Consider the following 18,533-nt stretch of genomic DNA (forward strand, 5'->3'; position numbering starts at 1 on the left):
AGAACCTTGCATCACCAGGATCAGGTGCTAAAATGAATATCCCCATAAAGTCCAACAGTCATCTCCTCCACATTAGTATTAGTTCTAGGTCCATTAGTAAAAACCCACTAGCCTCTGTCAACTCAATACCCACCTGAGGACTCCGTTCCAAGGCCTGGCTCAACATTTGATTAGCAAATGTACAGGTCTCATTCCCTTCCATTCTGGCAGGTCAGTTCAGAACCTTTGCATTTTCACTTTTAATACTGCTTTCCAAGGATTCACATTTAAAATGCAGAGGCATGTTATCTTTCATCACCATATTCACCACAGTGTGCAGGGCATCAACCTTGGTTGTAAGTGTTTGGAATTGATCTGCTGGTTTCCAATTCCAGTGTGCAGATTCCCAAATTGTTGGTCCACAGAGACTAATTTGCTACCGAGATAATCCATTTGTTGCTGCAGGTTTTCAAATCAAGCCTCCAATTTTGGAGCCATAGACTGTGAATATCGTAGGACTTTTCCCATGATTATTAGTTACATCAATTTCAGAAGCTTCTTTGCATTGAGGGGCTGATGATAACATAGCCTCAAGGGGTGAGGAAGGGGCCATCTCTGGAGTCTCCTGGATCAGCTAATTGGAAATTAAAGTCAAGGAAGGAATTCCCTGGTCTCTCAGCCTAGGCAGCTTTTAAGCTTATGCCATTTAGGAGGCATATTTAAATATCAAGAAGGGAACATCACATAACCATGAATAATCTCAAGACAAAAGTCCTCTCTCAGTTCATGTTATGTACTGCTCCAAACTACACCTCTTAAAAGAGCAAAACACCAAGAAACCATCACTGCCAATAACAGACCAGCCAGACCCACCTGCTAGCCTGCCTGCCTTTGAAAGAAGATTGAGCTGCCAACAGCCACAAGAAAACCAACTCCTGCCTCAGTGTGGGCAGTTCCCAAACCAGAGAGGTCACTGGGCAGCTGGAGACTGGATCAAAGTTGCATCAAAGGTCCTATATAAATATTAAGGGCAGGATTTACCAATATGTTCTGGCTGCTTTGTGCTGCTACAGTGACAGAAGCCAACCATAAACTCACCTTACCCAGCCAGGTAAGCCAAATTTACAGCTGCTCTGTGTGACCAGAGTGGTGCAAAAGTTGGAGCTCATTAGTGAATTTGTCCCAATGTGAGGTATTTATTTGTATGACAGTAGTGTGTAAAGGGCCCCATTATACTGGAACCCTTCTCCCCCCCACTCCACTCCCCAAACACAGTAAGAGACAGGCACTGCCCCAAAGAGCTTGCAGTCTAAATAGGCAAGATTAAGGGTGGGAGGAGAAGAAAGGCACAGAAAGGGGAAGTGACTTACCCAGGGTCATGCAGCAGGTCACTGGCTGAGCTGGGATAAGAACTCTCCTGATTCCCAGTCCCATCCTAGACTGTGCTCCATCTCTCAGAGCTGTATCAGCACCTGGCTAGAATCCTGCCATTCACCCCAACTTGCTCTCACTCTGCTAGGGTGAAGAGAGGCCGGTTTCTAGTTGTTTCTAATCCTAGTGCTGGCATCTCGGTTGCTGTGTTCTCAGTTTGTCAGCCTCAGAAAATACACGCTGCACATGCTGATCAAATACCCTTTTATTTTGTTCTTCAATTCCCCTGGGCCCACAAGTTTAAAAACTGTCCACTTTTGGAAGAGGCATTGATTAAAAATACTTCTTAACAATACAGCTATTTCCATTTGCTACAATTATTCTCATTTTAATTTAAAGCAATAGCTCCTTCATATGAAATTTCTGTCTCTTATAAAGAAACAAGGGCAGAGCAGAGAATTAAACAAATATCACTGTCAATTCACTTACAGCATCCAGAATTCTGCATGCAGATGTGTGCAAAATCTGTGTATTCACTCGTCATAACAGCACATGCAAGTGATTAATTAGATCAATTAGACATCTAAACGGCTATTTTTGTGCACAACTACTGCAAATAAATGTGCACATGCAGACATTTTCCACACACCCTTTTGAAAAAACTGGCTCTAAATGCTGCACTTCTCAGCATTTATCACTTTGGCATGATTGTTTCCAAATCACATCACAGACCCCAGAGATATGTTATAAATTCAATATCTTAGAAATATTATAATGAACACTTAAGGCTGTTTGTAAAACCTAATCAGTTCAGTACTCTTGATATCTGTGTAATCATAACAAGGCATCATGGGATCCCCAGGTTGTTACATTTCTCTTACTGTGCCCCCATTAAGGGGCCCTGGCTGGGTGCACTGCCATTTTGCTTTACAAGCTTGTGCATCAGTTTTATTTATTTTTGCACATTCTCTAAGTTGGTTTCTCTCCCCTCCCCCCCCCTTTTTTTTCCAGACCATAATACAACACTATGATGCTTAGAGAACCAGAAAGACAGGAGGGAAAATGTCAATATTATATGCTCCTCTGGAATGTTTCAGTTGATGCAACCCACCTGGAGTTAGCAAAGTCTAAAGTTAGTAAAGGAACAGTCAGATATACTAAGGATGATGGCTTGTGGTGTCTGACTGTTCCTTTGTTTCTGATCACAGAGATCAGGAGTGTGGGAGTGTTATCTCAAGCAACTGACTTGTCAGAGTGATGAAAATCAGGGCTACATGTAACTGATCAAATACTGAGGAAGTGATGGGCCTGTATCAGCAGGGAAAAAGAGAGTATAGAGAGTGAAAAAGCAGTTCTTCGAGACAGATGATAAGCTGGGAAAGAAAGAAAAAGGGGGAGGAAGGTAAGGAATACATGGGATAAGAGGCACCCAGATCCTACTGTGACAAGCATGGTATAAATGCTTAGAATGAGCAATAACTTAGTGTGTTTGGGCTGGAGCTCAAAGAACAAGCACTGACCCCTGTTTATATGGTGCCTTTCGTCCACAGATCTCATAGCGTTACATTCATAATGATTACATTTTAGGTTGACAGTGATTTTCAGAGCATCATAATGAAGGAATCCAACATCTTCTGATCTCCATGCCTGTTGATAGTGTAGAGTATTAAACGTGGATAGTAAAGCTCTGAGCATTTCTGGGTGACAGGCCCCAGCGGCAGTCAAGCTCAGAGAGGAGAGAGATCTGAAACGGGGGTGCCGGTTTTGTAATGATTCCTTTGGCTACACTCAGGATCTAATCCATCATCTCTGGTCATCCAGCGTATCACTCAAAATGGGCCATTTGGACCAGCCATACTGTGATGACATACATAAAATATGTTAGGACTCAACCAGAGATGCCTTGAGATCTTTGATGGATAGCAAGGAACACTCTAACCCACAAGGTAAATACGACGAAGAACAGCAGAAAAATCACGCCAACAGACGAGCAGATCTGAGAGATACTAAGAGGGCTCTGCTAGAGGGTGATAATTCCTGGTTATAATTCCTGACACCAAGGGCGCCAAGGCCAACTCCAGTGTCCCTTCTTGACAATCCTATATCTGTGGGTCTGTCCAGCCTCTGTGAAGGGGTTTAGAGGAGGTAAGTACTTTGGGGAACAGACGGATTGGGTTATTTAGGCTTGGAGGCAGGGGAAGAGCTTGTGTGGGCAAAAGGTGTAGAGCCAGGGTCGCAAAGGGTGGCATAATGGTTGGGACTGAAGCTGGTTGTCTCCGTTTATCTGGAGTTGTGGGGTTTGGTGGGGGGAGGAGTGGAAGAGCTGTGCAGCAGCGTGGGGTATCTTGATTGTTTCCGTCCTGAAGCAACTCACCTCTGCATCAAGACAAATGGGTGCTCTGGAGCGACAGAGGTGGGGTCTTCAGTGGCCCAGACAAGCTGCACAGGACTTTTCTTTGTGCAGCAGAAAGCCGCTAGCACTAGCGAGGCGCATGAGTACCAGATACAGAGCCAGGGGAAGAGCCTTCCATGTGCAATTCTGCTGGGGATTCACATTTCCTGAGAACTACACTTACAGGAATGCTGGCCCCAGGATGCTGAGTGCAGTGCTTGGACAGTTTGCACCGGGAGAAGAATTCCCCATAGAGCATAAACTGGGAACAGTGCCAAGACTAAAGATCCTGATGCAAATGGGCCTTTCTGAGCCTCCAGCTGGCTGTGCCCATATGACTGAAAAGTGACTTCCTTTGGCAGGCTGGAAGTATGACCAAATCCATATCTGAACCCAGATTTTCTGAAGTGAATGGATCATGAACTAAGCCCCGGCGGGCCATCCCTGGGTCCCAAAGGAACTCCCTGTAATACTGTAGGAAAATTTAGCACTTACATCACACTTTTCATCTTCGAAGTGCATTACAAATATTACCTAGCTCATGCTCACCACAGCTGTGTTTGCAGATTCATGCTTGAGAAATACAGGGCATTCTCCCACCTGGAAGCTGCTGGTTAATATTGGGCTATTGAAGGGAATGTTTACAGCAGGGAGACACAGAGCCCGTTGGTGTTGTTTGTCGTGTGATAGCACGTAAGTTGCCCAACCAAGGATCAGGGACCAATGTGCTAGGTGCTGCGTACACACACTAAAAAGATAAAAGGGAAATAAAGCCATGCCTCAAAGAGCTTACAATATAAGTACAATTTTAAAAAACAGTTACTGAAAATTACTGCAGCTAGCTACAAACATTATTCCTATGTGACTAGAAAGTAAAACAAAGCAAATCTGGCATATTCTATCTGGAGGGTATGAAAGTTCTTGGCAACCTTCTTCTTGGACCTTCCCTTGAGGCCACTTTTGGCCACTTAAATGAAGAGTTATCCACGAGAACAGCCTGAGTGGGAAAGGAGCAAGTTGACTGGACAGCCATGTCATTCCTGAGGGAATGAGAGAGTTGTGATTGGCTGAAAATCTTCTCTAGTTATATCTTTTAAAAATTATATTCATTACTGAAAATTTACCCTGTATTGCAGCAACATCTCATTTGACCCATTAAGAGAGACACTGAATTAAACAAAAGCTAATTGCTATAACCCTGAGAAGTAATGCTGTAACCATGGTCCTTTCTGAAGAGTATGTGATGTTATCTTACATCACTCCCTTCCATGACGTAAACACAAGTGTCCATGTGCATTGTGAACCATGACCTCAGCTGCTTACGGCTTTCGAGCAGACCCTGCGTGTTGGAATATTAATGCGGCCAAAAGCATTTCTTTGGATTGGACTTGGGAGGTTCCAAACACTTTCCTAGCTTCTCACAGCCTGGAGGAGCCCAATTCTGTTAAAAAAGAAAGAAACAAACAAACATATAAAATCAGCCTTGTGGAATTAAACTGTCAAGATCTGGAAGAGGAGCTGGACAATGAGCCCTGAGCCACAACAGACCCATTTACATTTTTAGTACACAAAACCACTCTGATATTCTCATTGAAAAAGGAACCTTCACACGTGACTGAAGCTAGCAGGGTCCGTCTATCTACACCTTTGGAATTTCATCCCTACAGTCCTCAGGCAAGCCCACAAATCCCTTTTCAGCAGATGGTTATGAAACTGCCTTCCACATTTTCAGTAACAGACACCTGCATTAGCCTCCCCTCTGAGATCTGCAGTCTGTTGTGGTGACCCCTCTCTCCAGTAACATGATGAGGGAGCAAATCTACATGTTTGGTGAAACCCCTTAAATTGCCCCTGATCCCGAAAGAGGCTGTAATTATTAGCAGTAAGGTATTTTGTAAAATTTCTTAAGGAACCAAGTACAAGACAGCAGCCTCTGAAGGCTGAGGGTGAAAGAGAGAAGAATATTTGCATTTTAATGAGCATTTTGGGGGATTAGCCTATGAATTGATGGATTAGGAAACGCTTAGATAATGACCACGCCAAAGCATGTGAACCAAGGCTATTTGCCTCCCTTGTTTTCTTGCTTCTTGAATGATCTTGTCCCAGTGTGCAGGCGGCAGAGGATAAACATGGTCAGTGAGGAAACCCAGCAGACCCATGGGCGAGTGGGAGTGTGAGTATTTAAATGATGAAAAACAAAATGAAATGTGGGATTGCAGTAAAATGAATGAAAAGTTACAATTCCTGTTCTGTCTCCAGAAATCCTCTGCTTTCCCTCTTATGAAACAGTAGCCTGGTAAATGCTGATCTCTCTTTCCTCTCTCTCAGTACCCATACATCCATGGGAAACTCTTCTTGTCAGTTATTAAAGGTCAAGTCTGCTCTGACCTACTGTCATATAGATAGATATATATATAATTTATTTAATCTAGTCATTTGCATTAGTTTAGTATCAGATTCCTTCAGGGAAAAGATTAATGCTACAAAAAACGCTGGAGCAGGTTTACATTCCACGTAACTAACAGCAGATGGCAGTGACGTGCCAGCAACCTCTGCAGGCTGCGAACAGGAAGGCAGAGAGATTTCATACGAGCCCGTCTCCTGAAACGAAGGGCTCCAGACAATTTAAGAACAATTAATTCTGTTTTCTAAATATGTTTCTCACTTTCAAAATACATAAGAACATGGGAAACCCACTGGAAATGTCACAGGCTAAACATTCTGCTGAAGCAATAAAGATCCAAACAAACAAAGGGAATTTTCATCCTTTTGAAAACCTGGATTACATCTGCTTTAGACTCAAAGATTTAAATCCATTCAGCTTTCATAGATCCATTCTTTAAACACCACGTCCTGAGATCCCTTCATGTGCCAAGTCCCACCTCCAACAAACCTGGAGTGAGTCCAGGCATAGGGGCAGTTTCTCCAAACCAGCACATTGAGAGAGCAGCGCGACAGGAGTTCCCTGTGCACTAGTGACGGGGAGCACAAGAGAGTGGAGGATTTGCCACATCAGTGGTGCAGAGGTGCTGAAGTTGCAGTTCCTATTCCTGTCCTGAGACTGGAGTAACAGCTACGAAGTGGTTGACCGGCTTTATTCCATAGCCAAACAGGAAAGATTCCTCTTCCCAGTCCCCCAAGGGCTCTTCAGTGCACAACCCAAGTAAATGGGCTTGGCACTAAGAACAGATATGGGGACCCACCAGTAGATACATGCAGAAATTAAGAGAACCTTTCAATCCATTTATCAAAGCAGGCAATATAATACCACTGTTGAGTGATGACAGTTATTAAAGCAAACGTGAACGCAGCACAGGAGGACTGATTCAATTGCTTCCCCCTGCACAACATCCAAGAAATGAAAACCCTAGAAATTAGAGATGGTAAAAACTTACAAGGGGACACTATCCATCTCTCTACTAATGCAAGACTGTTCCCTATGTTATATACTGTAGCCGTTGGAATTTGCCCTGGAAGATTATTTCATGGTCAGGAGGATTTTTCCTGCTATTCAACCTACAACGTTTTCTGTTTTTTCAGTTTCATCCCAGTATCCTCGACACACATCTTGGACTACACTAAATACTTCTCCCTCTTTGGGGTTTACAGGCTTCAGATCTTGCACACTGCTCTGTGCCCTTCTCAATGTCCCAAATCACCAAGTTCAGAAGGAGCTCAGTAGACATCAGGGACTTTTCGACTGAAATGCCACAGCACAGCTATCAAACATGCAGTTTCAAATACCACCTGAACAGAAAATCAGCACTCCTCTCCATTTGCTGTGTTTAAGATCATGAAGACTTTGGAAAAACAGTTGTGGGAGGGCTTGGGGAGATGGACCCAAGATACCCAAACCCACGGAGAACTACGAGAGCCCAGGTGCCGATACCATTGCTCACAATGCAGCTGGATTTCTGCGATGTGTACAGGGGATTAGGATGGAGGCGAAGGCGCCAGAGCAGTGGATACTGTGCTATCTATAAGGAAGGAAGTCACAGAGTTTATCACAGTGTGCTGGTTGACTATCCAGGCCTAAGGCTGCTCACTTTGTACTACGGCATTCCACAGATAACCAATGGCTGTATCTTCAATGCAGTAGCCAGATAGCCCTTCGAAAGGCCTGAATGACTTTTCTTCTCTAGCCCGCCTCAGTGTTAGCTGAGACTTTTAAGCTTTACAAAATACATTATAAGACAAGGATGCTCAAATTGATTTATGTTTTAATCCCTTACCATGACGGCCTTGTCACACATGTTTAGCTGTGGCTCCCCTGGCACCATGGTCTTCTTGTGCAGCTGAACTTGGGGGAATATTTGTTCCATAACTTCCTGATACTCAGAGCTGGAAAAACTAGAACAATATGAAAAGCAACAGGAGTTATTAGTTAGACACTACCCTGGTGTCTGGTTTGATGTACGGTATGTTTAGGGGACATGAGTTTGTACAGCGCATGGGACTTAGGGCAATTGCTAAAATCCATTGGGAAACTGATGCCTGGTACGGATGCTCTGGGACGGTGCCTAGAGCACTATACGAACACTGGTAACACATTGAAATAAGTAAATGAGTAAGTTGGGTAGGATTTCCAGAAGCATTGGAGGGCGCAGGATGTTGAACTTCCATTGAATTTCAAATCGGAATTGGGGGCCTTGGTGGTTTGGAACACCCCACCCACTTTCCCTTTGCAGTACTTTGCGACTTTGTTGCGCTCCGACCCAAGGATTTTGTATTTTATTTACCAACATTGACTAATTCAGTCTCACAATCCCCCAGTGAGGTGGGCAAATATCATGAACCCCACTCCGCAAATGGGGAAACCCAAGAGAGAACTCACGGAACAGAGACAGAACCCAGAGTTCCCAACTCCCCAGCCCATGTTTAAACCACAAGAATGTTCTCAGCAACGTTATTGTTGCTGGCTGGCACCAACCGGTCACATTCATACACAGGACACTAGTCGAGCTTCTCCCATTGACCTTAATGGGGAGTTGGCCGCCTAAAGCCCGCATGCAAAGAACTGTGAACCTATCTCCTGTTAATCAGAATGATTACTTCAGTAGGTATTGTTTAAGTGGTTTACACTCTATTTCACTGTGGCAATACTTCAAATACTTCTAAAATGGAGGATAATACCCAATGATCTTATTTTGCCCATATTAAGAGTCACTTAAGAAACAGAGAATGGCAAATTGCTTCTGGAGATAAAAGGGAAACAATGCAACGTGGCCCTGACCCCCGGCTCTCTTTGCTAACAGCCGGAGCTGGCCACCAGCCCCACACTCCAGCTAATTTCCTTCTCTGAAAAACAATCGTATTTTGAAGCCCAGCAATGTGCCAACTGTTTCCAGTAAACCCTATAAATATCACATCTCCTCGGCAGCCTTCCAGAGGGAAGCTGAGTGTGGGGATGGGTCTGAGCTATGCTGATAGAGAACGAAAGGGAATTGGGAATGACAAGCTCAAGCAAGCTAATCTGTCTCTCTCACACCTAGCTAGCTGTATCCTGGATTAGAGAACAAATGTAGAGACTATCACCAGGTCCAGCTGTATGATTTGGTTGGACCACCAGGAGAGATTATTCTTGTGAAGTTCCCATTCCATCACACTATCTCCTTTTTTCTCCAATTGCAGAAGATTCTACAGTTCTATCTTACACCTGAGGCTATTCTGAAAACTGGGGGTCGACCAAACGTTTTGCCAGTCCCAAAGACTATCTCTGGCTACCACTCTTGATAGGAGCATTCAAAGCAGCAGCCACATGGCCAGTGAGTTGAGACAGCATTGCACCCGAATGGCACAATGGCCACATTGTATCTGGAGGTTCTCTGGTCACATTCAACACACAGGACTTCCAGGATGACCATTTGTTAAAAAAAGTTATTCAGCGGAGGTTGTTAGGCCTTAAAAGCTAATCTATGTTGACATACAGGAAGAGACCACAAAGAAGAGCCGGTGCGCTGGCAGGAGACACCACAAAGGGAAGCTCACAAAGGCTGTGGATGTAGTAAGAGAGGAGAGGTACAATGACTTACCCAATAAATTGGGCACTGGAGCCTATTGAAATTGGATAGTTCTTTAAAGGAGGAAATGAAACTATGCTGCAAAATTGAAAAGAGAGAACGCATCTCAAGCCTAAATGCTACTGTGATTGGCAGATCAGAAACCAAGATAGCTTGTGTACTTCACATGAAAATACATTCGAATAGCAATAGTGCTTTGTCCTTCTATTGCACCTTTCATCTATTGACCTCAAAGTGCTTTGAAAACCTTATTTGATCACACTTTGTAGTAAGGTGCCATTTATAAAAGGGTTAATAAATGGTTAATTAATTGTTAGAGTCCAACGGATCAATAGGTTGCTCAAAACCACCAGACTTTTTACTGATGTGGTTATAATGATCTAAACACACATACTACTTATGTCTGTAACACATTTAACCCCTATTCAGCATTTATTAACCTTTTATAAACAATTTATAAATGGAACTTTAAGCTTCACATCTTCTTTGTAAAATATCTAAGGGTTATATGCTTCACCCACCAAAAGTGCTTTTGGTACACAGGGTTCAAAATTAGCTGGAAAACCGAGATGTGGCCTGGCTGACAGGTAACAATGTGTTGCTGTGATTTTGCTGCTTTTTGCTCCATACATGTCAAGGCGGTAGATGGTGAAACCCTCCTTTTCATCATAATCACAGCCACTGGGTTTGCCCACAGCTCTACGTCTCACCAGCCATCTGTTATCCGTGTGCATGGTGCCGAATAGAATCGAGAAGGCTAGTGTCATTTACAGCATCTCCTTGCTCTAATCTGCATATGCAGGACATTGTTTGTGTGTTCCTCACTAGTTCAGTTACCAGAAGAAATCTAGGCCCAACATCAGTTCCTGTGAACCCATTCCAGTTTCCTCGACTGATCTGAACAGAAACACCCCGATCCTTTTATCTACCTATCTTGGGGTATTCAAACCATCCATCACTGTAGTACCTCAACAGTTAGATCCTTTCAGTATTTGGCACAGACTGAACAATTTCCAGAAGCATGGTCTGTTTGAAGCAGCCTAGCTCAGAAAATAGTTTCACATCTGTAAAGCAAGTGCAGTCTAAAACTTCAGGGCCATGTCTAGGCTGTGTTTGAAAACATATGACCTAAAAGGTATTAGTGAATACAAGCTAAGTACTGTATAGACATATTCTTAAAAGTTACACTGAGCCTACACAAGTGTTTTAAAACATGCTGAATTGTGACAGCCTTACTCACCTGAAGTACTCTAAGTCTGACTTCAGTGGGACTCCTCAGGGTGTACAGGCCAGAGTACTAGTCAATGTAAGGTTCTCTCAGTCTGGCCCTAAAATGTGTTAGCTATAACATGTTTTTAAAACACAACCCCTGTTTCTCATCTAGTCCCGTTCCAAGTGTGTGGGGGTATACCGGGGCAGTGCACTGGCCATGTGACTACTGTTCACTTTAAACTGGAGTCATGCCGTGAAATCATCATTCGCTCCTTTGTGGTTGTTATTTGAGTGCCAGTGTGGCTGGCCCAAAAAACAGAGGAAGACGGAGTCTCTGCCCCACCGAGTTCACAACTTACTCAGACCCGCAGGCTGATCTGCTCATATCTACAATATGCTGGCTGAGGATCCCACGCTCACGTGCTGTGCTTTCACAGAGCAGTATTTGGTGACTGTATTTAGTGGGTTTTCATTGCCCACAGCCTCATGGCAGAAGCATGTTTGGAGAAGGCGTTTGTAATAGGAGTGTGAGTTTGATTAGTGCGAGTTTGATTAGGGGCTTGATCCTGCATTCCCACTGAAGACAATGGGTGACTCGTAAGAGTAAGAGAGGTTCCTAGCTATGTACCTCTTACTCTTACGAGTCACCCCACTGTCTTCAATGGGAATGCAGGATCAGGCCCCAAGTGCAGAGTCTGCAGCATTTTCTATAAAAATGATATTTTCAAGCCAGGTGTTTGAATGTTACCATCTGAGTGAAGGTTCAGACCTCTCTGCCTCCAGGGCACACTGGATTTGTATTCTAGCTCAACAATCCTGCTGAAGGGAAGAGCTGGGAATAGCAGTGAAAGAAGAGAGAACGTGAGCAAGGGTTGAGCAGGTGTTGTTGAGAGGAGTTTGCTAAAAGAGATCCCCCTGTGTACATGAAGTTATTCCATGCTCAGAATGAAAGAACAGAGTGGACAAAGTCCAGGGTCATTACACTAATTGACACTTTACCTCTGGGAAGTCTCTGGAGAGCCAATCAGGGCTGGATTGCAAGCACTAGGTCCCAGACACAGGTGTGGCCTGTGCTTAGTTCATTTAGAGTAATTGTGCTTTGGCAATCTGTTCTTGTCTCCTCCCTCTCCAAACAAATCCACACATAAACTGCTCTGCTGTTAACCCCCCTCTTCCATGCCCTACTGTGAAATTAACATTTGTAGGAAGGGATGGAGAGGTCTTTAATGTAGTACTTTGATTAACAGAGTATCATTTTAATCTTAGAATCCTCACAGTCCTTCACCTTCAGGTTTGCTACTAATTTTGAATTCTATTAGAAGTTATGAGACAATTTCTTTATCTTTCTCATCACACATAAACCCGTAATACACAGTATACCCAAATCAGGGAGAACATTTCTAGCTAGAAGAAAAGGAGGACTTGTGGCACCTTAGAGACTAACCAATTTATTTGAGCATAAGCTTTCGTGAGCTACAGCTCACTTCATCGGATGCATACTGTGGTCTTCTGCAGTTTCCACAGTATGCATCCGATGAAGTGAGCTGTAGCTCACGAAAGCTTATACTCAAATAAATTGGTTAGTCTCTAAGGTGCCACAAGTCCTCCTTTTCTTTTTGCGAATACAGACTAACACGGCTGTTACTCTGAAACATTTCTAGCTAGCTTAGTTTTTGAGCTAGATCTTGGTTTTTAAATTATACCTTTTCCATGTGATTAATATACAAGCAGACTCCAATACCTCTATCCTGGGGACCATAGGATTACCTTATTATTGAGAGAAATGGTCCCAAATGGTCATACTATAACAAGTATCAGTGGGGTAGCTGTGTTAAGTCTGTATCCACAAAAACAACGAGGAGTCTGGCGGCACCTTAAAGATTTCATGGGTCAAAAACCCACTTCTTCAGATGCATCTGAAGAAGTGGGTTTTTTACCCACGAAAGCTTATGCCCAATAAATCTGTTGGTCTTTCAGGTGCCACCGGACTCCTCGTGATAATATAACAAGCTTCACAGAAGTCTGACACCAAGCTATTTAATACTAGTGCTCAGATTTACAGTGTATTTTACCAGACGTATGTGAAGGTAGTGGAAGAACATAATATCTGGTTAATAAAGTGGCTTCTGTATTTTACTTCTTTCTCTACAGGAATTGGTCTAACAAAAATCCCTTTTTGTTTCTAATTATTAAATAATCACATCCAGACCCTGATGAGCTAATCTTATCTACTTCAGGTACCTTCTGGGTTTCCTACAGCGTCCACCACTGTAGTATCTAAGACTTAATCTTCTGCTATTATTCAGTCTTCCTTTGTTGCTGTTTTCCATTGTCAAGTTTATTCTCAATGTAAAATCTGTATTAGATGAGATGGAGACAACTGGTCTGGGCTCTGCTTTTCAGATGCAGCAAGTTGCACTGACTGGAAGGAGGCATGACATAAAGGGAAATGGGAAGAGGGTTAGAATAAAAAAAACAGTCCTGAGACCCATATTTTAATCATCTTTTATTCTGGTAGCTTTTGGGGGAATTTTAATACAATTGCTCTTAAATCCTTTTGGCTCTTGCTGTGCAAAATTATCACACTCCTCCTACAATTCTCCTGCTGACAACATAGAAAGCCTACAATGAGCTAGGCCTGAGTGACTGCCTCACACCTTTTCTCTCCAAGGCATTTACAAATCAACCACGTTGTCCTTGATTTTTGTCTGAGATTCTAGCTGGCTCTATGTAGAAGCAAGGCCTTCTGAATTCAGAGGCTCATCTAGGGAGCACCCTTCCTGAGTATGTCAATCAGGTTCCTCTTGGTGGCTGGCTGTCTCTAGCAATCAGCAAAAGGATTGTCCCTCTGGTCCATTTAATCTCAGCCTATTTTTAACTGCTCTTCTTTTTCTGGTGTTGAGTTTGTTTGTTTTTTTTGACCATTGTTGTAGAGTAAATACAAAATTAGGGAATCAGAGTTAGCTTAAGTTTGCTTAAGGAAATAGGTGCGTTGTAAAGAAAGGCCCTGGCTGGCAAGTAAAAGGAAGGTCTTGAAAGAAACAAGTTATAAGGTAAAAGAAATGAAATAGGGAGGATGTCTGGTTCAAAAAAAATAACTAATGAGATAAGGGGAAGTTTCCAAAAAGAGGGCCTCTGACCAATAGGGGTGCTGCTGATGGTTTTAAATAAAGCAAAAAAGTCTGTCTTAGAAGGAGCCAACATGGATACCAGTGTTACCTTAGAAAGGAAGACCGATGGGAACCCCGCTGCAACAAAAAAATCTATTGGTCAGCGGGAAGGGTGGGAAGAGAGAAAGAGGAGACACCTTGGGGAAAAGGGAGATTGTAAATCTTATCTGGATTAAGACTGGAAATAAGGGCAAACTGTCTCAAACTGGTTGTTAGTGAGAGTATTAATTACCTAGGACATTGTTTGTTTGTTGAAGGGGATTTAAAAAGTTATGAACTGTGAGGGTTCTTTGTCATGCTGGAGCATGCCAGGAATAGACAGTTTTCCCTAGGTCTGGCCTGTTTATAAGTATGCTGATCACATGCTTGTGAAATACTTTTTCTTACTGTATTGGGTGTTGTAATTGCTTATTCTTTAGGCTGTTGGACATGTTTAGAGCAATTGTATAAACTACTATTTGGCCTTTGGACTTAATAAAGGAATGTGTGGTTAAATGAGTGTTTGATGGTCTCCCGTATTAGCATTAATTCCAACAATTGTGTTTTCTTGGGTCTCAGCTCTCAGTACTGGACCCATTTACACCACTTTTGTTTAAATGCTAACTTTAGAATTTAAGGTGTCCCTGAAGTGTGTGCTGGTGCCATGAAAGCTGCACACAATGATCAAATGCAGATTTTAAAGCACTATTGTTATTCAAATCTTTGCCATGGTGGTGGTGGAGAGTGGGGGAGGGAGGGAGAGAAGGCCTTGTACAAAGCGTCAGTGGCAGCTCTGGAGATGGACATCTTTTATCGATCTACAACGTGGGTGACAGCAGCCCGTGTCCATTTAGACAGGGCTACTACTCCTAAAGTCGGAATAGAGTGCAGTAAGAAATGCTGTTGCAATAACACTGGACAAAAGGAAACCATAGGGAGGGCTGGACTGTGGCAAGTGTAGGCATGTATAACTGAGCTACAGTCCCGGCTGATTCAGGGTGAGAGTCTGGAGTTAGCCCTTCCTCCCAGTGGAAAGCAGAGATAGCCCAGACATACCATCACCTTCCTTCCCATGTGGGAAAGGGAAGTAACTTTTGTACTGATTAGGTGTTACCAAGCATGGAAACACCAGATGAGCTCTAGATCTTTCAGAAGATGAGAAGGATAGTCCCCTCCCCCACACCTCCTACATCAATTTTCTGTCTTCAGAAGAGCTCAACAAGCACATGTTAAACAGGGAACACCACAATCCTAGAAAGAAAATGTGGGGGGAAGAGGCATGGGGGGGGGGGGATGTGGGAGTGTGGTTTAGCAGTTTTATCCGAGGCCTGGAAAACAAGAGATTCCTTGGTTGCAGAGTCCCCAGGATCACTGCATGACCTCAGACAAGGCACGGCCGCTTGCACCTCAGTCAAAACAGCTGTGAAACAGGGTAGAGCTAGACCCTCACTGAAAACCAGACGTTGCCTCGGAGCGGAGCGTTCCTGTATTCCATGCTGCATTGTCTCTCTTTTTTCCATCGGAGCCCTTATTGCTGCTATTTAGCTAAGTATGTTGTTTAACTGGGAGGATAGGTGCTGCTGCTGCTTTTACAGTTATGTTTGTGTCTTATTAATTACTTGGTGGTGCTAAGTTTTGTTTTTGCTCCCAGGACTCATCACTGGGGGTAGCAGGTCACTGCTGGGGGGGTCCTCCTGTGTCATCTGCCAGTTGGACTTTTCTTCCTCTGCTCTCTGTTTGGCTAATTTCATTTCCATAACTCCTGTTGACTGTATTTCCCTTCCTCAGTCATCTGAGCATGGATGGTTTTACTCCAGAATGCAGTCTGTGGTTAACAGATCTGATATGGTCCATCATCAGGAAGATTGACCTCCTGGCAGTGACAGAGATCTACTCGTCTCTGAGACTCTTATCACTCCCGTAGCGTCACAGATTAGGGTGGCACTGTTCTCCACACTCTTCTGCAACGGCTGCTTAGGCTGGAGGTGTTGCACTAATGGTGTTTCTAGTGGTAGAGCCTTATTATAAGTTAGTGCCTGCCCTGTAACCTCATCTAGGTGCCGTGTGGCAGTTTCCAGGGCAGAAGTAGTTTATTTCCTACCTATTATTATGAGCAGTAGTAGCAATATTAACATACTACGTAGGAGGTACCCCTCATCATGGACCTGGACCCCGTTGTGCGAGGCGCTGTACAACCTAGTTCACCAATAGAATTTGTGAGCGGTTTGCTGACTTTTCAGCCTTGTACTGTCCACTGCTTAATTATGGCCACTTAAACAAAAATGATGGCGATTATTCACCTGATATTTCTGTATTTGTTTCAATGCTGATTTGTGAGTCTTGATTTGAGGCAGCCATTTCTTGTGGCCACTCACTTGTCTAGACATTGTCTGGACCTTTTTATTAGCTGACTTTGCCCTTTTCAGATAATTTTTCACTTGAACTTTCATTCATGAGTTTCTTTTAATATTCCTTTTTGTGAAGCGTCACTCTCAGCTAAGAGGGTTAATCATCAAAATATTTGCAGGTGTTTATATAAGCAGAGGTTGATTTAATGGTTCACTGCAACACAGAGGTACCAATGTCTGGATTACAGAGGGCAAAAGCCCACAGATGTACTTAGACAAGCTGTCCTCCACAGTCATATTTCTCTTCAAACCCCTCCAGGCTGTGGGATGACTTGTTTGTTGCAAGAGGTGTTGCTGGAAGAACTCCAGGCATGTGCCTGACGTGAGTGCTTCCTAGCAATCTTTCATTGTCTAACACCTGCTTGGTTGACACTAGGCTTCTGTTGTCTTGACCGAGGCATCTAACCATACTTCTCAGCAACTTTTTCATAGTTTTAATGCTTTCCTCGGCACTTCTCCTTGGGCTGCAGGTAATTTGCAGGTGCTCTCCCTCAATGCGGCCGCTGCTGTTTCCCTCTGGTTAGATGGTGAGGACCCAGCATAACTTTCCCTCTGATTGTCCCCTGGGTGAAATTATACACCGGTTTTGCTCATTCTGACGTTTCTGCCCTGACCTGTGAGGTCAGATTGGCTGCTCTTCTGTCAGATCCTTTCTCCTATCAGTTCTGTCAGGCGCTTCTTCCTCTCTTTTCTGGCGCTATAACTAGCATTGTTAATTCTTTGATGGTTTCTAGGATTTTTCATCATGCTCTTGTAAACCCTGTTTTAAAAACATTCCTGTTGGATTCGGAAATCATTAGTAAATAGCCAATTTTGTGGATTCCAACTGTTTCCTCCATTTTAGCCAACTATATTGTCTTAAATCAGAGGTCACTACTTCTCTAGGCCCAGAGTTTTAGTGGACTCCTAGTTTGGATGAGGATTAATCACTCAGATCGGATGGCAGTACTGACTGCCATTAATGACAAGCAATGGCTTTAGCTTTCTGTGCTGGTTTGTTAAGATGTTGCACCTCTGGAGATTTATTCTGACAATTCCTTCTGCACCTTCAGAGTTTGACTCCAAACACCTTCTTTATTGCAGTTTGTATTGGGTTTATTGTATTTTATGCTGTGCTAAATTTAGTTTTATATACTGTTTGCTTGTGTTCTTAGTGAGTATTGTAAAGCATCTTAATATAGACACGTGTGAATAAAGCTGAAGTATTTTTCCCCACAATTGGTTCTGAAGGTGCTAGCAACAGATTATTTTAATCTCTCTAAAATGTTGCTTGGATGCATGATATTCTTGGAAGAACTGTTCCCTGTATGGTACTTGTGGGATGTGCAATACTCAGAGAATCAAAGAATTTAATAAAGGAAAAGACTTATTAAATCACCTAGTCCAGTCTCTAATATATTCTGTAACAAAGGCCTTCTACAGTTCCAGTGGATTTAAATTAATCTGAAGGACGAGGAATTGTGTCCTGAGAGGAGAATTAATATTGCTTGGACTTAGAGAAATGCTTCTCCCCGACGATGTCAGTGTTAATGTATGATCTTATGTTTCAAAAAATAACCCCTCAGAGCTACAAAAAACAACATAAGACATAAATTAGTGTCTGTCCCTCAGCCTTCTTAGACATGATCATTAACATCTCAGATGACAAAGACACAAAACTGGTTCAATCCTTACCACAAAAAGTGAAGAAGATGCAGGTAATCAAGGTTCTTACTGGGACCAGTACGGACTTAAATTACCCTTTTGGCAACAGAATGCTGGTTTTCCCTCTGAGGAACATTAATGTAGGGACTCCCAATGGGCAAGCTGCCAAAGGGGATAATTAAACTAAATAAAAATACACACCAGACACACCAGTAACATCCCTATAAATGAGGATAATTTAAGTATTACATAGAAGACCTACTTTCCATGATGTTTCCAATGTGACCAGAGACAAGAGAAGAGTAACATTACATGTTGCAGAAAGAAATATTCATTTACTAAAAACAGCCTGTCCATT

General features: G+C 43.1%; 1 protein-coding gene across 9 annotated transcripts in view; it reads right to left on the minus strand.

Moving 5' to 3' along the window:
• Nucleotides 1-1,597: 1,597 nt before the first annotated feature.
• GALNS (galactosamine (N-acetyl)-6-sulfatase) overlaps nucleotides 1,598-18,533 on the minus strand; it is a 66,739-nt gene continuing 49,803 nt past the window's right edge. For 7 of the 9 annotated variants that reach the window (XM_075118470.1, XM_075118473.1, XM_048870838.2 and 4 more), the window contains 2 exons: nucleotides 7,975-8,092; nucleotides 1,598-5,183 (listed from right to left, as the gene is read on the minus strand). In XM_075118470.1, the coding sequence (XP_074974571.1) occupies nucleotides 5,097-5,183; nucleotides 7,975-8,092 (205 nt within the window). In that variant the 3' untranslated portion in view covers nucleotides 1,598-5,096. Of the gene's footprint in view, nucleotides 5,184-7,974; nucleotides 8,093-13,215; nucleotides 13,397-18,533 lie in introns of those variants that run through there. The other 2 variants (XM_048870834.2, XR_007359297.2) reach the window with 2 other exon arrangements.

Source organism: Caretta caretta, chromosome 12, assembly GCF_965140235.1.
Source record: "Caretta caretta isolate rCarCar2 chromosome 12, rCarCar1.hap1, whole genome shotgun sequence".
Taxonomy (NCBI): domain Eukaryota; kingdom Metazoa; phylum Chordata; order Testudines; family Cheloniidae; genus Caretta; species Caretta caretta.